We start from the raw sequence: 25,219 nt of genomic DNA, 5'->3' as shown, positions 1-25,219 counted from the left end.
TGTCTCTAAGGCCTTGTAACTTGATTTGAATTGGTCTCTTTTCTAATAATACTGCAGAATTTATCTGGATTTCTTTATGTAATTCTGAAAAAAATATCTGCCAGTACATATTTTCTTCTGGTCAGCGAATGATAATTATGATGTCATTTTAGGAAAAATTAACATATATTCTTGTATCACTTTGTGATTTCCTTCTTCTATGTTCCATCTTTTTCTTGGCAACAGCATTGAATAAAGAATAGTACAAGATGTGTGTTGGCAACTAATTAAATGCAGATTGGACTGAGAGTCTTGGCTGCTCTCTCCATCATGAGGTGCCCCCCCCCCCCCCCTTTGAGTCTGACATCTCTGTGCCTCCTTGTAGCTGGAAGCTTCTCCCGATACAGATGTGATGCATCATTATCCGCTGACTGAGATGAATGATGACGCTGGCACCATCTGCCGTCACCTCATTGACAAACCCAGTCATGATCGCCCCCTCTTCGTTGCAGCCTGTGTGTGATTTACTGCCGTCGCTGAATCTCCCTCAGCCGGTGGCATTAGCATTTCTAGGGTTGCACCAACATTGTTTCCAGTTTCTAAACTGGGACGTCAGGGGCATCAAGAGATTTCCTGGCTTTCAAAGAGGAAGGGTCATTTAAATATGCATGCGGGTGCTTTTTGTCACTATAGAGCCATCAGTGGTTGCAGGTTGACAATACAATTTCACATCATGGAAATGAATTAGTCTGAGCGCATTCATTATGGATGCCCATTGGTTTCTTGTTCAGGACGGCCATTGTGTCATTTCTAAATGGATGAAAGCCCGGTAGGGTCGCAGATAGCCTGGCATTGTATTTCAGAATGTAAAACATTTGTTCTGCTGTCTGGCAGAAACCTTTCTGGCTCCAGCATTAGCGCCGACTTGTACAAGGGGAAATGAGGATACTTATGCTGCGACAGGATTAATAAGGTGTTTTGCTCTTTGACTTCTAAATTAGAGCGGGGCGATATTGCCAAATCATCATCTATCCAGATATCTATATTTCTTCATATCTTGAGAGAAAGATATTTTCAATTCAATTCAATTTCAATTCAATTCAGTTTATTTGTAAAGCCCAATTTCACAAATTACAAATTTGTCTCGGAGTGCTTTACAATCTGTACACATAGATATCCCTGCCCCAAAACCTCGCATCGGATCAGGAAAAACTCCCAAATAACCCTTCAGGGGAAAAAAAAGGGAAGAAACCTTCAGGAGAGCAACAGAGGAGGATCCCTCTCCAGGATGGACAGAACAATAGATGTAATGTGTACAGAAGGACAGATTTAGAGTTAAATATCATGATAGAGCACATTTTGTGTTAATTGAATACATAGTCCTTATGAATTAACCTCATAGTTGTGCATACTTATATGTGAATTAAAGGATTATTACTGAACTTAAGTGCAAAAGGATCTGATTTTAGAGACATTTTAGTTGGTATGTGCTTGTTATTATCAATTTAGGCGATGTAATTGTGTTTCACGCTTTCTATATCTTTAAAAAAAAAAAAATTACAATATGATTCAAGATATGATTCCATATCAAGACAATGAATTATCATTGCATTATTGCCCAACCCTGTTCTAAATATTAATAAATGATGTACGGTGAACATTATTTTTATTACAAAGTGTAAAATTCACCAATTCATGATCTGTCTTGCATTTTCGTTGCTTTGTAGCCTACTCTGCAATATGTATGCTCTCATTGGGTAACGTTCCTGATGACCTTCCACTTCCTTTTCCAGTTTCCACAAACGCAACATGACAGCAGTCGCTCTTTAATTGTACTGTTGTGTGTTGTGTGTGATTCTGAGTGTCCACAGTGAGGTGAGACTGGTGGTCACCTCGAGCTCTCTATGACCTCTAAATAGCGAAATATACTGATTACCTTCGCATTGAAAATGCGGAAGGTTATGTTTTGATCGCCGTGTATTTATTTATTTATTTATTTGTATGCGTGTTACTCGCATAACTCAAAAAGTATTTAACCGAATCGCATGAAATTTGGTGGGATGATTGGTTATTATCCGGGGACCATTTGATTAGATTTTGGAATCGATCGGGTCAAAGGTCAAGGTCATGAAAAGGTCAACATCTTCTTGAATCGCATGAAATTTGGTGGGATGCTTGGTTATTATCCGGGGACCATTTGATTAGATTTTGGGATCAATCGGGTCAAAGGTCATGAAAAGGTCAAAATCTTCTTTTTACCATAGCACGGTCAATTTCTATCCAATTGGCATGCAACTAATGCCAAAATGTTCATAATTCAATGCCCAATCGTGTGATATGCGAAGGTATGCGCTCTACCGAGTGCCCGTTCTAGTTTAGTATGTTTATTTCCCATTTAACTATTTGTATTCGCAGTTGAGTCTGATTTCCTGTGGTATTTGCTTCAGTTTCATCGAAGCCATATCTGTTTCGGAGCTGTCGCCTGACAACTCTTGCTCTGTTTGCTAACACCTCTGGATCTCATGTTTATTTCCCTGCAACCTGCCTCCCAGTCCGCTCTGAACGTCTCTCCACCTCCTCCAGGCATCCATTTATTCAGCAGCTGTCCCCCCCCCTGCAGAAAGACGACGTGACAGAGTAAAAGCAATGCCCTGGTTTTTATTCTTACCAGTCTGTGAAAACTGAAGCCCTTTCTGTCACCCCGCCCACTCCTCCGCTGCCTATTTACGTGATGAGCCGAGCTCTCGCCTGTTTATTTACACTATCGGATATACAGTAACTGATTTGTGACACTGCTGTTCCAAACTGTGACTCTCGCTTTTTGGTTTATATAACACAATTATAACAGGCTGCTGCGATGTATCAAGGTCTGTCAATGCTCACTTATCGGCATTAAACATTCGCTCAGCACCCTGAACACACATTTTGGTAATTTCAAGGTGTTTAGCAAATGTATCATGCCTGTTAATGTGTTTGCTCCTCTGTCACTTTAAGTTTATTCTGTAAAATGTAAAAAATAAAATAAATAATAGTGAAACATATCAATCCAAATCTCCCAAAAGCCTGACTTGACATACTCACATGGTTTGTTTTGTTCCAAGAAGATGCAGATTCCTTTGAATTTTTTGGACTAATTGTTGCAGCTCTAAATATACATCTATATATTTTATGAATTCTTTCTTTGAATTTAATTTGCTAATATCTTTAATTTCTCACTGATCCATTTATTTTTCTGGTTTCATGAATAGTGCACTTTAACAAAAGCATTTTCCTCATCATCCTCCTTTTGTCTCATTTCCCCCAGGTGGTGCTCGTATTTGCTCTCAGCATTGGAGCCCTTGTTATATACTTCATAGATTCTTCTGAGTAAGTATTTATACATTTTTTCCAACATACTTCACTATTAATGCAAATCTGCTTTATTACCTTCGCATTGAAAATGCGGAAGGTTATGTTTTGATCGCCGTGTATTTATTTATTTATTTATTTATTTGTATGCGTGTTATTCGCATAACAAAAAAAGTTTTAAACCGAATCGCATGAAATTTGGTGGGATGATTGGTTATTATCCGGGAACCATTTGATTAGATTTTGGGATCGATCGGGTCAAAGGTCAAGGTCAAGGTCATGAAAAGGTCAACATCTTCTTTTTACCATAGCACGGTCAATTTTTATCCAATTGGTATGCAACTAATGCCAAAATGTTCATAATTCAATGCCCAATCTTGTGATATGCGAAGGTATGCGCTCTACCGAGTGTCCATTCTAGTTGGTCCATGTTTAACTTCTTCCACTGCACAATATTTGAGAGATTAGGAAACTGCAAAGTGGCTCCGAGTCGGTTTCAATGTGTTCGGTCCTGATGTCCCTTAAAGCGTACAGTTGCTTTCTTACAATAAAAAGTTTTGAATCATCAGTTTTATGTCAGAGGAATGTAGATAATGTTGCAATTATGCTCTACGTGTGATGGTCTTTGTTTATGTGTTATTGAGAGATTCATGATTTGCATTACCCTCAGCGACTTCAGTCATTAACCTCTTTCCTACCCTCTCGTAAATTCTCATATTATGCATATGGTGTAGTTTTAGCCTTGATAACACGAGTGCTCTGTGGCCTGGATGGTATCTGAGAGCACACACACACACATACTTGCTGGCTGTTATGATTCAATCAGCTTCCAGGTAACCTGCTCCGAGCTTGCCGGCAATCTCTGCTGACAAACAGCCGCTTAAACTCTATATTAAAAGGATCAAACTCCTAAATAGGCAGGAAGGACCCAAGTTCCTGTTCAAAGCCAATCACCGTCACTCATCGAACTGGAGGAAGTGGGAAAGCCTTTCAGCTCCATGTGTACGCTGCAGTGTACCGTGTTGCTGCGTCCCGGTGGCGTTTGGACAGGATGTGCCATTAAGAGGCAGAGCAAAATAAACCAGGATAAAAAAGCTTTTATCAAACCCGGAGGGGGAGTTTCCGCTGCATAATCTGGCTCACGCTCCTGGAGGCGGGCGTTCAGGTTATCTGTTATTTCATAAGACTCCACACAGCTGAGGGCTTGGCTTGCGAGCATGATCTTATTTCACTAACTGGACAGGCTCAGGTAGAGTTACACCCTCACCAAATGCCATCTGCGGCCCCCTGTCCTCAGAAGGCCTGATGCCTTTTGCACCTGATTAAGGATGACCTACGACCTCCGTCTTTAACCTTTTCGCGCATAAGAGAGGCCCTTGTTATAAATACACAATGAGGTATGATGCTGCGGCACCTGTTCAATGACTTATATTCATATTCATCTGCAAGGCTCTTTGTCCCCGTTTTCATTCAGTCATGTCAAGGTCTTTCTATTATTCAGTATTTCTTCACGACCCGTCAAGCCGACAAGGCCGGTACTTAGAGAGGGAGCGGCAGGTCAACTGCCCCGCTGCATGCTTCGAAGGGGCCGCTGACAGTAACCGATCCAGCCCTTCCTGTAATTAGTCTTGTGGGGCTTGTGAGGCTGTCCTATGATGGGCAGGCTGACCTGGCTGGAAGAAGAACTCCAGCTACGAGCTGCACAAAGAGGAAGGAGACGGTTCGCCGCCACGGGGAGTTTAACTTCCGGAAGCTGTAGTCATGTCTTACTTTGCACCACACGCTTCCACGTTGGCCGGTGTTTCATAGATGTTAAAGTAGAGCTGGGTGTCAAACCTCAACACGGAGCGCTGGACTAAGCTGGGGTTGAATACTTGGTCATACTCTTATGAGTATACTCTTATTGTTTTGCCACTAGGGGGCAGAACAACTTCACAACAAGCCGGCAAACCCACAGCCTGGCATATAGTTGTCCTAGAGTATTATCTTTGAGTTGCTGACTTCAATTCTTTTTAATTAAATTTATTTTATAGCTCAAAATCCCAGAGGGCTTTTCAATCTGTACAACATACATGACATTATCATATGAAACTCTCCAAAAATAAAGACTTATGACAGTTTTTCATCCGCTTACAGTGAGTTCGTCGGAGCAGTTTTAGCTGAAAATAGATTCCTGCTGCATTTGGAAACCATTTGAACAGAAATAGGATAGAAAACTCTCGAGCTTCTAACTACTTTAGCGGTTTCTTAAAAAAATAAATACTTATATTGCTGAAAGTAAGGTATAGGAAAATAAAACATGTATTGTATTCTAACTCGTACAGTATTGAAGATTTTCTAACAATACCGGGTTGAAGTGATCTGCGTGACCTTTCACTCTCAGTGCATTAGCTTCTCTGCAGTGCCATCCCATAACATCAAGGTCTCCTATACTGTTTGATCTGAGTCTGGATGGATGGAGAGAGACCAGAGTGACTTTGGGCAGGAAGTGATCCATAACAGGCTTCGTCCTCTTGCAGGTCCACTGAAACTCAATTATTTAGCACCGCTGTATGGTCCGTCATCCTGCTACGACAGGGATGTGTCATTAATGTGAATGAGGGAAGAACTATGCAACATGTATTAGGACTATTCTTAGAGATGCCAAAAAGAAGATCCCCTTTTTCTTCTTCTTTATCTTCGTTGTTACTTTTGAGGAATTATCCAGAGCGAGACAATCGAATGTAACAGTTGTGTTCAATGTACCGCTTACTTGGAATAAATGAGAAAAACTAATAAAGGAAAAGTGTCGAGGAGCTCCTACGATGCAACAGGAGGAGGAATTCATCCAGCTAGAGTACAATCTAAACATATTTTATTTGTAAAAGTGCTGATCTGACAAGAAGTCATTTTCAGGCGTTTGCCCTTTCCCCCCCCCATGGTCAGGGTGTGTAGGGTTTTAAATTGAAGATGCAAAAAAATTATCTTTTATTGAAATTTTTTTTTTTCCAGCCCTTGAGATAAATATAAAGTTAAATAAATATGATTTTTTATCAATAATGCCTCGCTTGAACCTGGGATGAGGTGTGACGGTAAGCGTGAGGCCGATGAAGACAGATTGAGTTCTCATCACATCACCGACCTGGTCATCAACTGAGTGTCACTCCTGTGCACCAAATCGGTTCAAAAATAATCCCCGAGGTATTTCAATGTTACCTAATTCCAACTCCACAAGGACGTTTTATCAAACAGAGTTTGTGGGATTTTTATTTATTTCTTTACATACCAAAAGCAATTTGCTTTAATCCGACTGGTATTAAACAGCACAGAGGAGACGGTTGCTGTTGAATGTGAGTGTAGTAGACCAACAAAGAGGCTGTAATCCCGTATTATAATTTTAATTTTGATTTTTTTTTTAAAGTGTAGGCGCAGAAATAGATTTTTTCTTTTATTATCCTGTTAATCATCTCATTTACCGACCCGGCTGCAGCTAATCATTATTTTCGTTATCAGTTATTCTATCGTAGATTGTTCTATTTGATCTATCCATCATTTCTACAAGTTCCCAGAATTAATGATATGAAACCCAAATGAAAAACAGTAAATAATCACATATTAGAAGACGGAACCAGCAAGTTAATCAAATAACAAAAGTGTTGAACATAACTGTTCTGGCAAACGACTAATTGATTCATCCACTAATTGTTTCAGCACTAACACGGTTAACCGGTCACTGTTTCTACCACAAAACATCTTCCCTTTCATTTTTGACAACTATTAACTCAAATGGTATATTAATCAAATGTATTTTCAACATCACAGCTGTACATTACATTCATTAACTGTCTTTCTCCATGCAATTGTTTTGAATTTTGAATGTGAACCTGTGTTTTCAATTTAGTTGTGAATACTATTTCAGAAGGATATCGTTTAACTTCCAGCTCATATTTCCTACAATCCTACTAACCTACTACAGCCACATTCATCTTGTTAATAATTTCTCTTTATTTGAATTCTTAGTGCCAGATACAAGCTTTTTGAGGGTGAGACTTCACTGCATTGCTAGCATTTGTTATGGCTGCCTGATTTCATAAAAGAAGACATGAACCCTGCATGCATTTAACCCTTAAACTACTGCCGTGCCTCTGCATTTCCATCACGTTTGAATTCATTTGTTCCTGAATTGTTTCTGAGATCGGAAATGCGGGCCGTAGAGGAAATGAGAGGCATTTTCATCATGCGATATGGCACCTGGGATATGACAGATTGTTTTGCAGTTATTTAAGGGTTAATCGGGCATCTCGACAAGTTATTGCTTGAGTGACAATAAATGCATGTCCTTCCTCAACAGAAAAAAACATTGGAAAAAAAGAACTATTGCACTTTTTTCAACCCTTAAGTTCCCTCTTCTTTTGGAAATCTTAAAAGTGGAAAAAGGAAAAGAAGAATGCATCTTTTAAGCTTTTTATACCATTGATATATATACAAACATATATATATATATATATGCATTGTACAAACCCTTTCCTCACTTGACCACCAATACTTGTAAGAGATTAACAGACTTCATTTCTCTCCTTCTCTCATAGTCCAATCGAGTCCTGTCAGAACTTCTATGAAGACTTCACGTTGCAGATCGACATGGCGTTCAACGTGTTCTTCTTGCTGTACTTTGGCCTCCGTGTAAGTAAAACGAGTCGATTTCCTTTATTCGCACTCTTATCCGTGGACCTGAACACTGTGAATCTCACCTTTTAACCCTTCATTCCCATCAGTTCATTGCTGCCAATGACAAGCTGTGGTTCTGGTTGGAGGTGAACTCGGTGGTCGACTTCTTCACGGTTCCTCCAGTGTTTGTGTCCGTGTACCTGAACAGGAGCTGGCTCGGTAAGGATGCTCCCATTGCTCCCATTGCTCCCATTGCCCGATTAACAGACCTTGCATTGGAGAGTGGATTGTTTGGGTTTGTATTTCCCTGGAGCGTGTGCTGCCACCCAGTGGATTTAACGCATCTAACAGCTGTTAGAACGCACCAGATAATCTCAGAACGTCACTAGACTCACTTTACCAGAAAACACCTTCAATATTTGCCATAAATATTTGATAATTTTGTCATGACATTAACTCTATGGATCGTTGCATGACACCATAGTTAATCAAATTAAAAACTCTGCACAGCATTACCAGCGTAAAGCATGGCGAGTCTTAATGAGCATTACTCGTGAGACTAATCAACACTATCAAATATTGTATGGCCGTCATCTGGTGTGCCATTTAAACTTGCATTCGTGCAATTTGATTTCAATGGAAATGTAATCGGCTCCACGTCTTTGAGCATGTGCTGTGGGCAGTGGTCATTGTTCTGCAGGTGTCCTTCACATGCCCTTCACCTCTCCGGCACAACTCTCCAAGCACTCGATATGACATCATGTTGTGATTGTGAAACACGCAAATTGATTAGAAAGACAGGCACTCGGCTTTGTCGGGGCCTTGACCGCGACAATAGAAGTCAATCTGCTAAATGTGTGAGACTCATTACTTGGAGAGGTCTGTGAGGAATTACAGGATTAAGGCGATCTCTCAGTTGTTTTGCTGCATCGCAGGCTTCAGACTAGCTGCTTTTTCTTTCTCCTGTCAGCTGAGGAACGAGCCCTCCTTGTCGCCGACACCAGCCTTGACCCTCTGCTTTAGAGTCCGTGTGGCAGCTTGGTGGTTTTCCTGCATAATGAGCCTGTGTGGTTTCCCAGGGCTGATGCACTGCGAGTCACTTTGAGTGTGAAAACAACACAAGTAGATCTAGCTAGTGCTGCTTGCTGCTGCCATCTAGTGGACACGAGAGAGTATGACAGTATTGCCATGATTTTGTCGTTTTAGAGCAGTCTGGAGATGGTCCATAATATTATTATAGTAGTTGCAAACAGTGCTTATATACAAGCTTGTTTTTATATTGCATGCCCATTGGCTCTACTTTTGTGCTCTTTATTGCTTTTATTTACACTACCAAAAAGTTTTGGGGTGTTAGAAATGTTTTTTTTTTAAAGAAAAGCACTGTTTTTTCAATATAATTAACATTAACAAAAAAAATATTAATATACATTGTTATGTGGTAAATGACTATTCTGGAGGGGTCTGTTTCTAATTTCTCCAGTTGAAATATCAGAGAGTGTATTTCCATCAACCATCACCTCAAACTATCCAGTGTTTGTTGTTTGTATTGTGTTTGCTAATAGAAGACTAATGTCTGATTAGAAAACCCTTATGTTAGCAATTATGGAAAACAGAAAAAAATTATGCTATAGATATATATACTGGCCCTCCTTTTCTTTTGAGCTGAAGAAGAAAATTAATACTTCAAATATTAAAATTATATTATTTCTAACCAATGTCTTGTGACTACTTTATATTTTCTATTCAATTCATTTGATTTAATAAAAAAAAAGAGATTCCATGGAAGACAGGAAATTGTCTGGATGACCCCAAACTTTTGAACGGTAGTGTATGTTCTCCTTATGCCTCCACTTTTTGTCTACATACATAGAAACCATGGTGTTGTTTAAAAGGAGCAGATAAAAATCACAAATTAATCCCTCTGACCCATGCCTCCCCCCCCCCCGTCCGTCCCCCGCCATACCTCTCCCCTGCAGAGCCTCTTTGAGGTCTGTGTGGATTGAAAGATGTGCTACGAACAAGCCACATGCTAATAACTAATATATACTGTATATATATATATGTATATATATATATATATATATATATAAGGATATAATTCAGAATAGATTGACCAAGCCACCAAACTAGAACGATATACAGTATACTTCAACTCCATTTGGTTTTTGGGTTCCAAGAGTCGTCAGAAGAATTCAGCTGCTCAGTGAGATGCTGCTAGTTTTGTTTTTGTTTGCTGAAGTTGTGAGAGATATGATATAGCCATCACTTATTTTAGAAAGAAATTCATTCACATGACATGGCAATATTTTCTCTACATGATTGTTTTGGCTGCATTGTCCAGAATTCCTGACTCAACCCGTGTGAGCGCTGCTGTTGTTGCTGTGACACCTTCCTCTGTTACTGTTTGTGTAGGTGTTGCTCTTCTTGTTATCTGCTCTGCCGTTCATGCACGCACTTCATCCCAGATTCCCAACAGAAAATATCCAACGCCTTCATGCACACAGGTGGCCGTTTACAGATTTGAATGATTCAAAAAGAACATTCTCATTCAAATTGACATGAAGCCTGAAAAAATATACTAAAATGTCCTGTTTTTTAGAATGAGTTCCAGTGGAAGTATTTCTGTCGGGCATAATCTCAGTCAATATGGCCGCTGAGCAGTTGGTCACGGAGGATTAGTGACTGATTTACTGTTTGGTTAAACTGAGGTTAACCCATCAAGGAGGTCATAACCAGCTCAGCAGTTTGCAGCTGTCCAGCTCCCTCGTCTGATCAAAACTCAAACCTCCCGTCTGAACTTTTTGACACAAATACACACCAAGAATATGTTAATATTCTCTCATACTAACATTGATGCATGGCAGGCTTAAAGCTGGGAGCATGACACACATTTTAGATGTTTTGTGTGTAAAATGCCTTCATGTTGAAAAGATATACAGCAGCTAATAAGCACAATGGTATGTTTTACTGCAAATTCTGACCTTCTGCAGGTGTGAAATACTCGTAGCACATTTATCTCAGACAGTGAACATAGTCTTTTAAATGTAATAAGGTAAACAGAACATAACTCATCCAGATAAGATGTGCCTGTCTTGGGAGCCACATGTTGCAGCTTCTTTCTCTGGAGCTGATAGTAAAATAACAGAGAGGCTTTTGTGTACTGGAACTAAATGTCCTCTAATGCACACGCTCTGAGCCAGTGGTTCATCACTTTAGGGACACAACCCCCCTGGGAGAGGTTTGTACTTTTCCAAAGATTGTACTGGAAATAATAATCATTTGATCAAGGGAAAAAGTGAGAAACAGTTAGTTAGTTGTGAAATACCCCGTATTAGTCCAAGTTTATATTCATTCATTAGACAACAGTGGAATAACAATACAAATTGAACACAGTATCAAGTGCAACTATATTTAGTATAAGATTACACTTTAACATTTAGAATTTAGTTAGTTATTTTTATCGGAAATTATAGGAAATTCTGAAATAAGGCTTTTTCCCGTGCCTTTTCTCTTTAGAAATATGAATCTATTTAATTTTTATACTGCTCATTGTTTGGACTGAAAATAGTGAGGGCAGATGCTGCAGTGACACAAATTTCAAATTGTTCAGATTAAGTGGACTTTGAGGACTTAGATTTCATCAGCTGTTGTATTTTTGCTGTTTGCGGGGACGTTTTAGATTTAACGTCAACTACAACGGCGGTGATTACATCAGCTGTGATTAATTGAGGGATTATTACAGAATCACTAAATCCATAGAAAAAACACAATGATTGCCAAACGCTTGTTATTTTTTGGGGTTCATACAGAGCTTTACTGGTCATTCACATGACTTGTTTCCTGCTATAAAGGCGAGACATGCTGCTCTTGTCCAAGATTAGAGAATGGAATTTGGTTTGCCCAGAGCAGTTGGGTTGTAGGGATGAGATCTAGGTTACGTTGTGAAGCCAGCTGACGGACAGACTCCCTGCCCAGCCTCTTCCTTTCCCTGGATGAATCCTAAAGGAGCTTACACTCTAATATCCTGATGGCAAATGGGTTTGCTTTAAGCTCGACGAATGCGCCCGATCACAGCGAGGATGCTCTGAATGAGTTGAAATCAAAAAGGCTTCTGTCCTTTTTTTGACGCCAACCTGTTTGGTGGAAATATCACGAAAGCGCCCGATTCTTTTTTGTGTGTTTTTTTTTTCTCTTTTTGGAGGAGGATCATATTCTTTTTCGACACGATAGCCGGCAAGGTGGATAAAGAATTGTGAAGGTGTGGATGTGAAGACAATTTTAGGACTTTCCGTTTGACGACCAAAAGCGACTTCCAGACTTGATTCCCACGAAGATGTTAGTGTACAGGGCGCCCGATGGAGGCACACACACTCAGACTGTTTCTAACACAAGAAGGCGCAAGAAATCCACCGGGGAGCTCTTCCAGAATGGCTACAGGGTCAGGATGGGCCACGGGCAGGTCAGCGAGAAAGAGGACCAGGACAGCATCTGCTACAGCCTGGGGTCATGCTTCCATGTAATCTCCTACTGGGGTAAGACCTGCGGGACGTGGGAACCAGTGGAATCTGCACTAAAGCTGAAGGCTGGCGTGTCCAGAGGTCTTTGGGCTCCAGTTGGAGCAGGTTCAGGTTCAGGTTCAGGATTTGCTCTGTATGATGTTCCCCATCTGTCAAATGCTCACTTGAAATGAGAAATTGGCTTTTTGGCAAGCCACACCACGGTCTACGACGTCATTTCATAATTCATTTATATTTTTCTGGCTGAGTGATTGTCCGAAAAATCTTTTCATGTGTGTCTTTTAGCATTCACACAGAGGGAAATTAACAGCATGCAGAGATGGATTTTATTGGCTGATTTGATTTGTTCATGCAGCATCGACACTGCGGTGGATTGTACTTGTACACAAACAAAATATTTTTTTATTTCATTTGCTTTATCAGACGTGTTTTTCTGAAGACGAGGTGTGATTTAACACATACGGAGCTTTAATGATGCGTATGACAAATATATGAAGCTCAGGCTGGTGGTGTCACAGCTGTTTTGTGTTGCTGTCCTTGAACTCTTGGCAAAGCTATTATATCTATTTTTTATTCCTATAAATATCTTAAAATTTAGGATTTGACGTCACGTCTGTTTAATCTGTGAGTTTGAGGTGACAGTGTCCACCTGTCTCTAATAATCCATATTTTCATAACGTCGACGTTATGAGATGTGTATCAGGTAGACGCCGGATTAGAACAAACTGTTGGTGAAGAGATACCTGGGATGGTGCGCTCTCCACATAATCCACAACGTTTATTTTATTATACAGTGAGGCTCAGTGTCGTTTGATCAGTTGGAGTTTATCTTTTTATCAATATGAATCCAATGAAGTTGCTGAACATGGAGAAATGTATGAAAGGTATGGCATTCTTGCCCAGTCGAATGGCTTCTGATGTTGTTACCTTCGCATTGAAAATGCGGAAGGTAATGTTTTGATCGCCGTGTATTTATTTATTTATTTATTTGTATGCGTGTTATTCGCAGAACAAAAAAAGTTTTAAACCGAAACGCATGGAATTTTGTGGGATGATTGGTTATTATCCGGGGACCATTTGATTAGATTTTGGGATCAATCGGGTCAAAGGTCTTCTTTTTACCACAGCACGGTCAATTTGTATCCAATTGGCATGCAATTTATGCCAAAATGTTCATAATTCAATGCCCAATCTTGTGATATGCGAAGGTATGCGCTCTACCGAGTGCCCATTCTAGTTCCAATTGTTATTATTCGTTACTAATAACTTCTTTATGGTCTTTTTCCCACAGGCTTGAGGTTTTTAAGGGCGTTAAGGTTGATTCAGTTCTCAGAAATTTTACAGTTTTTGAATATACTAAAGACAAGGTAAGTGTATTAAAATCTCATCTCTGCCAATGTATCAAACTGCTTGTGATGTTTGAACCTGTTGATGTGTGGGCATTGCATGTAAAGCTGTACGCATGAATATAGTTGTGTGTTCAAGGAGAGAAGTAAGCCTTTATGCAATAATGTCCTGCCTGAAGCAAAAGCATCACGAGCGTTTGCTATCATTTGATCCTGTAAACAATAACATTAAGTTTCCTCCTCAGTACTGGAGTCAGTAACGTGAACCGTACGAGGGAGTCTTGAATCAAACAACTCTCTGTTTGTCTCCACGATTCTTAGTGTTGGAGCTTTTTTGCACAGATGTCAGGGAGAGCTTATGGCGCAACAAAATGTTTTAGAATAATCTCTCATTCGCTCAGTTTAGGAGAGGGTACAGGGCTATTCCTACTTGTTCTCTTATTTAAAGAACATCACCCATATACATATCACATACACAGGGAGGAGAGCATTACATTTACATGTATCATATCTTAATGGGTATACAATATCACTTTTTATGGAAATGTATTGAAAAAGTTAGTATGCAATGTGATTCAATGCATGTTAATTGAAAAAATAATAACTTAAATGAATGCAACAGCTCTCAGGTGTTTTATAATGTGTGCGGCATTTTATATTATATTTTTTGGATCACGTGTTTTCTATTTCCAAGTCTTACATTTAAATCAGATTTCCTCTTCTGTTATTATGACTTAATGCAATATGAATACTATATAATGCATTTTACAGCATGTATCTTCCAATTTAACTCATTTGGACATCTAGTTTCATGATACCAATGTAATAACTAATCATTCCAACTTGTATGTTGTTGTTTGGGTGTTTTTATTTAGCAACTCAATAAAGCTGGTGAACCTATGTTCAATCTTCATAAGCACATGGCTAACTGCAGCAGGATTCATTCATTTGGTGAGTTAGTGGGAGCAAAATGATGCCAGTCTGTGAAAGTATGTTGTTATTGCAAAACCCTTTCCTTCTTTTTTCCTGGTTGTTGAACAAACCTCGACCTCTGTTCCAGGTGGAGAATTCTGGGGATCCTTGGGAAAACTTCAAAAATTCCCAGTCACTTTCCTACTGGGAATGTGTCTACTTACTCATGGTCACGATGTCCACTGTTGGCTACGGAGACGTTTATGCAAAAACCACCCTGGGCCGCCTGTTTATGGTCTTCTTCATCCTCGGTGGTTTGGTAAAAAGCTCTCTCATTACTTACTGCTTAATATCTTGCATGCAGCCAACCAATCACAGCCCGCCAGGTGTTAACCTTCACCTGGTGGTTACACTGGGGGCTTTTGTGGCTCACCACTTCACACCACAGTATGTTGCATGTGATGCATTGTATGAGTTGTATGATCAGTATTGCAGCATTTATTCAGGGTATGATGCTGAAGTTTTGTTCCGTTTTCTAAAAATGATTTCTATATGACGTAGAATATTGGAGATGTATCGCATCTTTTATTAACTGTAAAAATACTACGGTTTCAGGTGGCTCCCCCCCCCCCCCCATTCCCCTCTTTCCAACAAACACAATGACACAGGAAGGATTTGTTATAGCCTAGCTTGATGGATGTCGCGACATTATGTCTGCAGACATTTTGAAAGACATATTTAGAGGTAAAATGCATGAAAGTGAGATTTTACAGAAAGGTTAAATACATTCTAAATCTTACCAAAAGCATCCTTTGTGGGATTTTCTACAGTGAATTTATCTGATGAAAAAAGTAGCCACAGATTATTTAGATGAAACCATTATCCGGATTATAAAGTATTATTCAGGAGTGGATTATACGGCATGGCGACGCACTGTATTATGGGTAGAGTTGAGTCTTAAAGGGGTTTGAGTCACATTGAATATGTTATTTTTCAATAATTTTTAAAAAACTTTCAATCAATACATTTCACACTCAAAGTAATCTAATGTTATCTTTCAGGCAAGGAGACTTTTAAATGATTGTATTGTGGTCAGTTCAAAGTGATGGTGTGAAACCAGACATTGTTCAAACTCACAGAATTATATTTAATGCATTCAGGGTTATTATTTTGCTCTCGTAAAATCTGTGAAATTGAACTTGTGCCCCTTTTTCACTCATGTTCTAACTTATAAAATGATACTGAGTAAATAGATTGATGGATCTGGCTTGAAGTCCTCACACTGAATAGGGCAGTCGAGGTCTCCAGGTGTCGAGCCTCAGAGGTCATGTCTGCCATCCATTGGGCAGCGCTATCCAAATCAACCCGACGTGTGTTTGTTGGACGAAACATGGCACATAAGGCTTTTTCTTAATGATTTCTATTTTTCTATCGCAGATTGACATACCGCTCATCAGCTGTCTTTTTTCTCCTTTACTCTTCCAATATCCGTAAATATTGGCCTTATAATTTCATTTTTCATTTTCATACTTTTCTTAATATTTGGAATGTAACTGTGATGTAACTACAGGCTACATTCAGAAGGCTAATTTAAATGATTTTTTACTTTTTAATTTTCTTTCTCCTTTTTAAATTTGAACAAATATATACTAATACTTCTACACACACACACAGTAGAGTTCATCTTCTAAATCTAAAATAGAGGACCTGCTCTTCTTTGCCTATCTTTTTTTTTTAGTCTCTTCTTCTGTCTCTTATCTTCTCCTTAGGCCATGTTTGCGAGCTACGTCCCTGAAATCATAGAGTTAATAGGAAACCGCAAGAAATATGGTGGTTCCTATAGTGCGGTTAATGGGAGAAAGTAAGTATTCAAGGAGGCTCTACTGCCTCCGCCGCAGTAGAACCTTCTCTGCATGCCTTTTCTTTTTGTTTTTCATGCATGTAGGCCATGTTTGCTTGCTACGTGCCAGAAATTGCTGCTCTCATCCTTAATCGGAAGAAATATGGAGGGAGTTATAACTCGACCAGAGGCAGAAAGTAAGTCAAACAAATGAAAAAACAGCAAACATTTAATGGTGTGGTTTTGTGTGACTTAATTGGCCCTCTCATAAAGAGGTGACATACTCTGATTTTTGCTTTTATAGACATCATGAAACAGCAATTTGAGATGTAATGATCTCTATTAGCAATAAAGTCACACTGTGACTGAAGAACTGGGCCATGCTTAATGTTTAGAGTCTATTGTACTGTATTGCTGCAAGCTATGTGTGCAAGCTATCATTGCCGCTTGTCATAAATGAATATCTGATTTTACGCTGCAAAAATACCTATCGCAACCAATTTTGTCGGTCAATGAATTCTAAAAATGTAATTTTCTCAAAAGAAAAAAATGAAACAAATCTGGTAGCACTGGATCATTTTGAAAAAAATGTTTTCCCGATAACAATTAACTGGTCAGTATGTTAAAAATGAAAGACTTAAGAAAAAGATTTCTTAACACCTATTAAAAAGTAAATAACTTTGCTCCCAGATTGATTCTTTTTCACTTGTTTTCAGAAAATAAGACCCTGAGAGCTCAAAACCAGACAAAAATGACTTGATAGAACAAATATTTTTGCTGAGTAGTCATGTACATGTATAGTGTCGTGCTTAAAGATGGCACATGTTGGATTTTCTCTTTGATTCCCTGAGATATGAACTAAATATTCCAGCATTTGTGGAGAGAAAAAAAAACTATTGAAAAAAAACTATTGAATGCATCTTTTAATTCATTTCTTCTTTTAAACGTGATGATTAGATTAGATTATATATTCCTTTATTAGCCCCACAGTGGGGAAATTGCAGGATCACAGCAGCGTAGATTTAGTCTCTCTTTAGAATTACCTAATTGTTGCTCTGGTTACATTTGGTTTTCTTAGTTAACTTTTAACCAGAAATATGTTTGTAGTATCCTGTGACATGATTATAACAGACAGCTGTCATCCAATCAGAATATACCTGATCAATGACCATGGTGTAACAGTGATTAATAACTGCAGTTATTTTGACAGCGTCCGCCATTATTCTGCATGAATTACATCCCAGTTTGCAGGTTCATACTTCGTGAAGCATTGAGAGAAAATCCGACATGTTTTGTGGTGTTTCACTTGTAATAAGGCTGCGTATCGTCGGTGTATATCTGCGCCGACTTTGTGTTTGTGATATACACTTTTGGATTTTGTTCTCCTTGTTCACCAAACCAAACTCAAATGTATACATCAGAAAAATTGTCTAAATATCATAAAATGTAATAACTGATCAAAGTAAAATAAGCATTGATAGACAGCCTTACTTATAAGATACTCTCACTCTATACAGTTAGAGGATATTATATACAGTATGGGGTTGCTTTAGGGATCTGCTATTGGTTATAATAAATAATACTAATGTATTCATACCAGAGTCATTAAATACATCTTTTATTTATTATTATATTTAAATCCAGAGCCTTCAAGACCGTAATAAAGCATTTTAAAGTTGATGAACCCAAGCTTAACTGAGTTCAGTATCTATTTAATATGTATACATCCATTCCTGAATTCCATTGCTTGCTTGCTTCATGCTGACTTTTTGGAATTATGTTTTGTTGTTCTTGAAAAACTTGTGTCATGCTTGTCTGTCACGCTTTGCTTCTGAATATTCTTGGCCTTTATCTTCAGTCTGACCTACACCCTCAGGACTAAAATAAATCCACCTCGAGTTTACAGGAATAGTTAGAGAGTTAGATAATAAAAACGATACCACTCTCATGTCCGTTCTGATAAACATGAAGCTAGAGCCAAGGGGGGATTAGCTTAGTTTAGCAGGCCACTCCCAGTAATACTTTACTACGTATATTTTTGCGCATGGATTTAAAGATAAGCATTTATTAGATATCTCGAGAGGGAGTGGTTTGTTTTGTGTGTCTTTGGACAGCACCTGGCTAGCGGTATCAGCTAATCACCTCCTGGCTCCAGCTTCATATTTAAAGCAGAGACATGAGAGTTGCATCAATCTTCTTGTCTAACTCTCCAAAATGTCAAACTATTCCTTTAACATAAACACTTAGGTGTCCCAAGCTTTGCAGCTGTTTCTAAAGATAGTGAGATTCTGCTGGATGCCTCCAAACAAAATATGGCTTCATGTAGCATGCGTTTGGTACTTGTGCTCGTTCACTTAGTTTTTAAGAAGCCAGACTTGGTTTTGGAAACTCTCTTAAACCAAATCTTGACTTCTTTTGTTTAAAAAAAAAAAAAAAACTAAATTAGAGCTTCGTAAGTAATTTTTTGTGTTTCTTGTACAATTTTGTATTCATTATTTTGTCCAATTCGTTAATTATTGGTAAAATGAACATTTTAATCAAACTTGAAGACTAAGAGCTGCAGCAAACAATCAGCTTGTTTGTGTTTTAGTATGTTGTTGTAATTACTCACACAAATATATGGGTGACACAGTGGATTAACAGTTTCACCAAAAGAAATGTTGAAAAATCAGTACATGTAGTTTTCATACCTGTGTTGTTTTCGCTTCGACATTTAAATATGAGTGCATTTTGCCTTACATTTTTAATGCATCATTATTTTTCTATTTCCTTCTTTTTCCTTCTTCATGTCTACTTGTCATTAGCATCATCATTATATAACATCCTCTTGACTCTTTTACAAATTAGTTGAACAAGTGGTGCAAAAAGCAGCAATGATTCTGATACATTAATTGAACATTAAAACCACAAAGAATCAATGCAGTGCAGTGAGTAAACATCTGAAAATATAATATAAATATAATATAGACATCCTTATATAAAGCGTCCGTGGTATGTGGCAATCGAGATAAACTGTGTGCTGATTTCATAATCTCCATCGAAGTAAACGCTAATCCTCTATAATCTGAAACTGAAATCCACTCTGACCTGTTCATTCAGTTCTCAAACTTATGTAACACATCTTTTATTATTTCAAATAAATCACCAAAATATAAACGGTACTGATTACTTTTCCATTACATCTCTCTTGTCTCATATTTACCTTTTGATTCCAGGACATCGATGAAGATGAAACAACGATGTGTGTGTGTGTGTGTGTGTTTTTAGTTATTTTACTTTTATTCCGACTGCATTTTAGTTTCATTATGATCCTGCACCTCCTTTTCCAGGCACATCGTGGTCTGTGGTCATATAACACTTGAGAGTGTGTCCAACTTTCTAAAAGACTTCCTACACAAAGACAGGGATGATGTCAATGTAGAAATTGTTTTTCTCCATAAGTAAGTACAACATATATATATATATATATATAGTACAAAACTACGGAGCCCCGGAAGGGACATGGAGGTGGGAAAAATATACAGGTTAGAAAATACATTTTCTTTATTCAGGTTCCCCATGACAGCCACTAGCTTGGAAAATACTCATATGGGAGACTAAATTTGACAAATGTACTCTTTATTAGACTTATTAAATAGATGTGCTATTGCAGTCCATCTTCCTCACTCACTGCTAACTGGGAGGAGAGTGGCCAGAGATGGATCCTCGGTTAATGGTTGTAGCAACTCACCGCTGTGACCCCCGGCGCTGGCTCTTCAGCCGCTGACCGAGTCTCAGAGGTTGCTACCAGTGATGGAGTCTCCTTCCATTGAGGGGGAGCAGCTGCTTTCTATGATCCTCTAGTTCATTGATCTGAATGTATTATGTAAAAAAAAAAATTTAACATGTTTGCAATATCCAGCAAAATTTTATATTTTATGTGGGTGGAGATAAATTAAAAAATATATATATTTTTTTTTTTAGTTCATTGATCCAAATTAATTCTATTAAAAATGTTTTAAAAAGTCTATATTAAACACGTTTGCAATATCCAGCAACAGTTTATATTTTTTATATTTGTATTTTTCCCTCCATGTCCTGTTTCGAGTTTCTGGACAAAGCACCACTCACGAAAAAAAACCAATCTATTCAAGAGAGTAGAAATAATGTTCCTCCTCACATGTAAGCGTTTCTCCATTATTCTGCCAGTATCTCACCGAATCTTGAGCTGGAAGCCTTGTTCAAGCGCCACTTCACTCAAGTGGAGTTTTACCAAGGATCCGTACTGAACCCACACGACCTGGCCAGAGTGAAGGTAACTCGGATCATACTTCATCCTCTGCGGCTCGAAGAGAAACCGTGACGTTTGTAAAGTCTATTCTCAAGATTACTGACTAGTTGGATAACATTATCTGTTTGCTGTGTCTGATTGTGTTTCCAGATCGAATCAGCTGATGCTTGTTTGATCTTAGCCAACAAATACTGCGCTGACCCTGATGCTGAGGATGCGTCCAACATCATGAGGTAAAGCAAAGCAGCTGCTCCGAGATTTACACTTTTTATTCACCCCGTGAGAAGTTTAGGTGTGGAAGAAATGAAAATGGTAAAAGTTCAAGGACAAATTAGGAAGCGGTGATATGTGAATACAAACCGTTTCAGAATTGATTTTGTGATGAAAATATTCAAGAAAAAGATTCAAACATAGTTCCTGGAAAGACTGTTTATTTAAAATGTGCACTGATATTCAGATACAGCACAAAAAGCTTTACAGATAATTGGATTAAGGGTTTATCTATTCAACTTGTAGAAGTCAACAATTCATGATGATAGCATATATGTGCTTTTTTAAATTGTTTAATGATATAGAGTCATATTAGGAGCCATAGGTATTTGGAAATGCAGATATACTGGGATATATGAAATGTTACCATATGGTCATACTTCTGAAAGTGAAGGCCAGAGGTGTTCCCACTTCTTCCTGGACATTAATTGTGAGTGTAAGTGAGCGTGTCGGAGACTCTGCATGAACACATTCCTGGTGCTCACTTTCCCTTTTGGAAACGTATCAAGAACTCAGAGAGAAAACATGAATCTGTCACAAAAATGTTGAGCAGAATTAACTGCCAGCTGTAAATTGTGTTAATATCTAACAGAACGGAGGAAAAAATAAAAAATGAAAAGGTGTCAAAAAGCAGATGTTGACGCAGGAAAAGTTTGATGCAAGTGTTCTGATTTAGTTTTGTTCTTTCTGTCATGCTGCAGAGTAATATCTATCAAGAACTACCATCCGAAGATCAGAATTATCACTCAAATGTTGCAGTACCACAATAAGGTTGGTTTCATCTTTACACTTTTACTTGGGTCATATAATAAAAAGTACTGTTATTGTCACATTTTAGCATTTTTATATAAATAATCAAGTTTGGGTTATTGCACTGATGTCATTTGGAAATATTAAACCCTTTGTCTGTCTAGGTTTTAAAGAGCTTGTTGGAAATAAATGTGTAACTACAGTCTGTGGTTCTGTAAAGTTAGCATGTCATTTGTTATTTCCGCCTCCAGGCCCACCTTCTGAACATCCCGAGCTGGAACTGGAAGGAGGGAGATGACGCTATTTGCCTTGCGGAGCTTAAGCTGGGCTTCATCGCTCAGAGCTGCCTGGCTCAGGGCCTCTCCACCATGCTGGCCAACCTTTTTTCTATGAGGTCCTTCATCAAGGTAGCCACAGCTAAGATTCACCCATCTGTGCTCCCTGGATTCAATTCAGAAGTAATGTTGGCCATAACCATAGTCTGAATGGATCATAATGAATATCCCAGATGAGGCCCATGTGCAGCATCTGGTGAATGGGGATCAACTTGCAAAAAAATACAAATAAATCTTGGTTAATAAAGTAATGGATGTTTTGTAATGGAACAAAGCTCTCTGTATTTTGTGACACCTCTTTCTTGTAGATCGAGGAGGACACATGGCAGAAGTATTACCTCGAAGGAGTGGCCAATGAGATGTATACCGAGTACCTATCGAGTGCCTTTGTGGGCATGTCCTTCCCGGTCATTTGCGAGTAAGTGTACTGAAACAAAGAAAAATGTTTTCAACTATGTTGTGCTTTGTGGCATCTTTTGTTTACTTCTTTGCTACTTTGTATTTTCTGCATGCAAGAAACTTACACTTTGTGGCATTTAGCATTGGTCTTTTCAGTAGCTAGTGTGACATTCAATGCATTTTTCTCTCAAGATTCTCAGATAATAATCTTAAAATAAACATTTGAGATAGCAAATGCAATGTCTTTATTATCTTGAGAAGAAAACAAGCCATATAGCAAATTATCCAGTTATTTCGATGAAACAATCGGTCACTAATTACAATATTTATATATTATTATAATAATATGTATATTTTTAAACTGGATTTGTTATTTGAAGACTAGAATAAGCTATATAAAACAAAGCAAAAATGGGTGCTCAGTCTCATAAGAAAATATATAGAAAGGTGACAAAGGTGGCTGAGATGATTTTCAGAAAACTATAAATATCAGTTTATATGACATATAATTCTATTGTTATTCTCTTTTCCAGACTCTGCTACGTGAAGCTAAAGCTGCTCCTGATCGCTATAGAGTATAAGTCGGATCAAAGGGAATGCAGGTAAGGGGATGTGCTCACAGTGGATTATTAAAATTCATTAATGCAAAAACAAAGACGCGCAGGTGTGTCTGCTGTCAGTATTTGCTTTCAGCGATGAATCTTCTTTGAATTAGCATTTTCTTTTCGACTGCAAACACAAGCTGCGTTACAAAATGTCCTAAATTGGAGTCTAAATTGATTTTCTAACGAGCATCAGAGGCGTTTCTGATAACATCCTAACAAATGAATGGGGGAGGTGTAAGTTATTTCCCTAAAACACAGCTGACGAGTTGTTTTTAGTGGTTCCTCTTCTGCGCTGATCATTTGAAGTGTCACTGCTCTCTGCTTCCATCAGCTCGATGTAATAAACGGGCTATCGGGCCAAATGAGTTGCAAAAACGAATCCCGCTAGCTTGTGCCTGTGATGAGTGCAAAAGCTTGCGAGTTCTGTGTTCTGACTTTCCACTGTGACATCTCTGGTCTGTGAATCCTCTCAGCACCCTGATAAACCCTGGAAACCACATGAAGATGCAGGAGGGGACATTGGGCTTCTTCATTGCAAGTGATGCCAAAGAAGTGAAGAGGTATGTTAATGAATGGCACTTGAGATTGTTTACAAGTAAAAAAACAATTCTTATAGAGGGTCACGCTGCTGATTTTTCCTGTTCTGTTGTATTAGCACATAAATTCATACAGTAAAATTAAATATATACATTATTTCAATTGAGTTATTCAAGGTAATAAAAAGGAAAACAATGACCCTCTCCCAATCTCCATAATTCTAGTAGATTATTCATAGGAGGGATTTATAATGTCATTCCTGAGGTTTGTGCACATATTGGATTTTCATTTAATAAAGTAGAATATATATAGGCCTTTAGCAATAATGAAAAAAAAATATATATATATATAAAGAGACGTGGTGGATTTCACAAAAAATAAATAAACTTGTGATTGGATTTTTTAGATAAGAAGTTTTGTTTAATTAGCTGAACAGGTTGCTAGCTGGTTGTTGTTGTTGTTGTTGTTGTTGATGTTAGCTAGCAAAGTGTGAACTGGTGATGCTGTAATGTATGATATAGGATGAAGTAGCTGAGGAGGCTTTTGGTTAGGTTAGTGGTTAAGGCCACATGTTGCTTGTGTTTACAATATCAGGTATCTTAAAATGTTTTTTTTGGGAAATTTTACATTTTGCCAAATGACAAATGTCTGATCTGCTTTAAGAAAATATATAAATCAGAGATTAAATGTGTTTAACCAACCTGATTCTTCCTGATGCATCTCTGTCCTTCTATTTAACAGTTTATTTTGTACGCACCAAAAACCACAGTTTGCATGTGATTACATGCAAACTGAAACTAGTTGCAGACAAAGTGAAGATGAAATGTCTGTAAACACTTTATTTCAGCATGTTGGACATTGACTCAAGTGGGCTTCTTGTTTTTCTTCCATAGGGCGCTGTTTTACTGTAAAGCCTGCCACGATGACATTACTGATCCCAAAAGGATTAAGAAATGTGGATGCAAGAAATGTAAGTGACTACATATAAAAACATTGTATACATTTGTTTGTCTTCAGTAACATTTCTCCCCAGCACTGAGTTGGCATCAGTCGAGCACTATGATGTGTATTTACATGACCTACATAGCCATGTGTCCAAACCAATTAGTTCCTGCATTAATTATTCACTTTCTCCTAACTTGTGCATGAAGAAAGGTCATCGGGTTTGTTTCCGCAGCCCAAACAAACGGGTGCCCTCCAAATTTCCCGTGTAAAGCTACACGTTTGGGCCGCTTTGCATCACATAAATACCCGCCCTCATTAATGAGTCAGTTCCCCCAAATTACAAAACACAGCTTCCCTTTGGTATTTATTCTTGCAGATAGTTTGGTTTTATGTGCTGAGGTTATTCTTCTCTGCTTTTTTTGTGATTTGGATGAACTGATTCTTGAAGTATTCTTTATTTGTAACATTTTCCCCTTTCCATGGAATTTCCACGTATTTTTAATACACAGCAAAGTGAGA

At 38.3% G+C, this 25,219-nt stretch overlaps 1 protein-coding gene across 8 annotated transcripts in view; it reads left to right on the top strand.

Annotated features, from left to right (window-relative positions):
• LOC130203158 (calcium-activated potassium channel subunit alpha-1) overlaps nt 1–25,219 on the top strand; it is an 81,315-nt gene that overhangs the window by 29,682 nt on the left and 26,414 nt on the right. For 7 of the 8 annotated variants that reach the window (XM_056429070.1, XM_056429071.1, XM_056429069.1 and 4 more), the window contains exons 3-18: nt 3,284–3,345; nt 7,896–7,989; nt 8,082–8,193; nt 13,783–13,858; nt 14,713–14,788; nt 14,898–15,068; nt 16,519–16,610; nt 19,919–20,029; nt 20,778–20,883; nt 21,010–21,092; nt 21,831–21,900; nt 22,131–22,286; nt 22,523–22,632; nt 23,147–23,215; nt 23,692–23,778; nt 24,649–24,725. In XM_056429070.1, coding sequence (XP_056285045.1) covers nt 3,284–3,345; nt 7,896–7,989; nt 8,082–8,193; nt 13,783–13,858; nt 14,713–14,788; nt 14,898–15,068; nt 16,519–16,610; nt 19,919–20,029; nt 20,778–20,883; nt 21,010–21,092; nt 21,831–21,900; nt 22,131–22,286; nt 22,523–22,632; nt 23,147–23,215; nt 23,692–23,778; nt 24,649–24,725 — 1,552 coding nt within the window. Of the gene's footprint in view, nt 1–3,283; nt 3,346–7,895; nt 7,990–8,081; nt 8,194–13,782; nt 13,859–14,712; nt 14,789–14,897; nt 15,069–16,518; nt 16,611–16,694; nt 16,787–19,918; nt 20,030–20,777; nt 20,884–21,009; nt 21,093–21,830; nt 21,901–22,130; nt 22,287–22,522; nt 22,633–23,146; nt 23,216–23,691; nt 23,779–24,648; nt 24,726–25,219 lie in introns of all 8 variants that reach the window. The other variant, XM_056429068.1, reaches the window with a different exon arrangement.

Source organism: Pseudoliparis swirei, chromosome 13 (assembly GCF_029220125.1).
Source record: "Pseudoliparis swirei isolate HS2019 ecotype Mariana Trench chromosome 13, NWPU_hadal_v1, whole genome shotgun sequence".
NCBI classification, from domain to species: Eukaryota; Metazoa; Chordata; class Actinopteri; order Perciformes; family Liparidae; genus Pseudoliparis; species Pseudoliparis swirei.
Note: the sequence above shows the minus strand (reverse complement) of the source record. Positions and strands in the feature narration are given on the sequence as shown.